The sequence below is a fragment of the Rhincodon typus genome, chromosome 11, assembly GCF_021869965.1.
Source record: "Rhincodon typus isolate 14 chromosome 11, sRhiTyp1.1, whole genome shotgun sequence".
Taxonomy (NCBI): domain Eukaryota; kingdom Metazoa; phylum Chordata; class Chondrichthyes; order Orectolobiformes; family Rhincodontidae; genus Rhincodon; species Rhincodon typus.
The window spans coordinates 73,513,415-73,514,132 of record NC_063342.1 but is presented as its reverse complement, the minus strand read 5'-3'; the positions used below and the strand labels follow the sequence as shown (position 1 = coordinate 73,514,132).

Here is a 718-nt window from a genome sequence, read left to right as displayed (position 1 = left end):
GGGTGTAGGGGTCGGGGGAGGGGAGTGTAGGGGTCGGGGGAGGGGAGTGTAGGGGTCGGGGGAGGGGAGGGGAGTGTAGGGGAGGGGAGCGATTGGGGGATGGCTCACACAGTCGGATGCAGATCCCGCTTTCCCTACCCCGCCCAGCCTGTGGGGCCTGCCCCGAGAAGCAGCCACACGGGATCTGCACAGCCCGTCGTCCCCCGGGCCCTGGCCCGGTCAGAGGCCCATCCACATCCCTCTCAGTCCCGCCTCAGTGAAGCCTCCGCCATAAGGGAACCATGCGGGAGGCCGGGCCCAGCCCTCAGCATTGCCCGCGAATGGAATGTGCAGGGACCGCTCGGCTGGGGCCGGATCAGACTCACCTGGAGCCGTAAGACAGAAATCTAGAAGATGCTGCTGGGCCGCCATGGCTCCAACTGCTGGCCATGCCGAGGTAGCCCCGCCCCCTGGTCACTGTCCCCGCCCACAAACATCGTCCCCGCCCCCTGGACACCGTCCCCGCCCACAAACATCGCCCCTCCTCCTTGACCCCTTCCCCGCCAACAAACACCGGTCCCTCCAACCTGCACGCCCCCGCAAACACAGGCCCCGCCCCTTTCTCATCCTCCCCTCCTCTCCCTTCCGACCCACCCTGGTCACCGACCCGCCCACAAAACGGGCCCCGCCCCCTTGACTCGGCCCGCCTTCTTGGCTCTGCCCCCGCCCCCTTTTACCG

At 68.4% G+C, this 718-nt stretch overlaps 1 protein-coding gene across 1 annotated transcript in view; it reads right to left on the bottom strand.

Moving 5' to 3' along the window:
- sms (spermine synthase) overlaps nucleotides 1–411 on the bottom strand; it is a 47,025-nt gene extending 46,614 nt beyond the window's left edge. Inside the window, exon 1 of the mRNA XM_048602553.1 lies at nucleotides 366–411. Within this exon, the coding sequence (XP_048458510.1) occupies nucleotides 366–411 (46 nt within the window). The remainder of the gene's footprint in view (nucleotides 1–365) is intronic.
- Nucleotides 412–718: the final 307 nt, after the last annotated feature.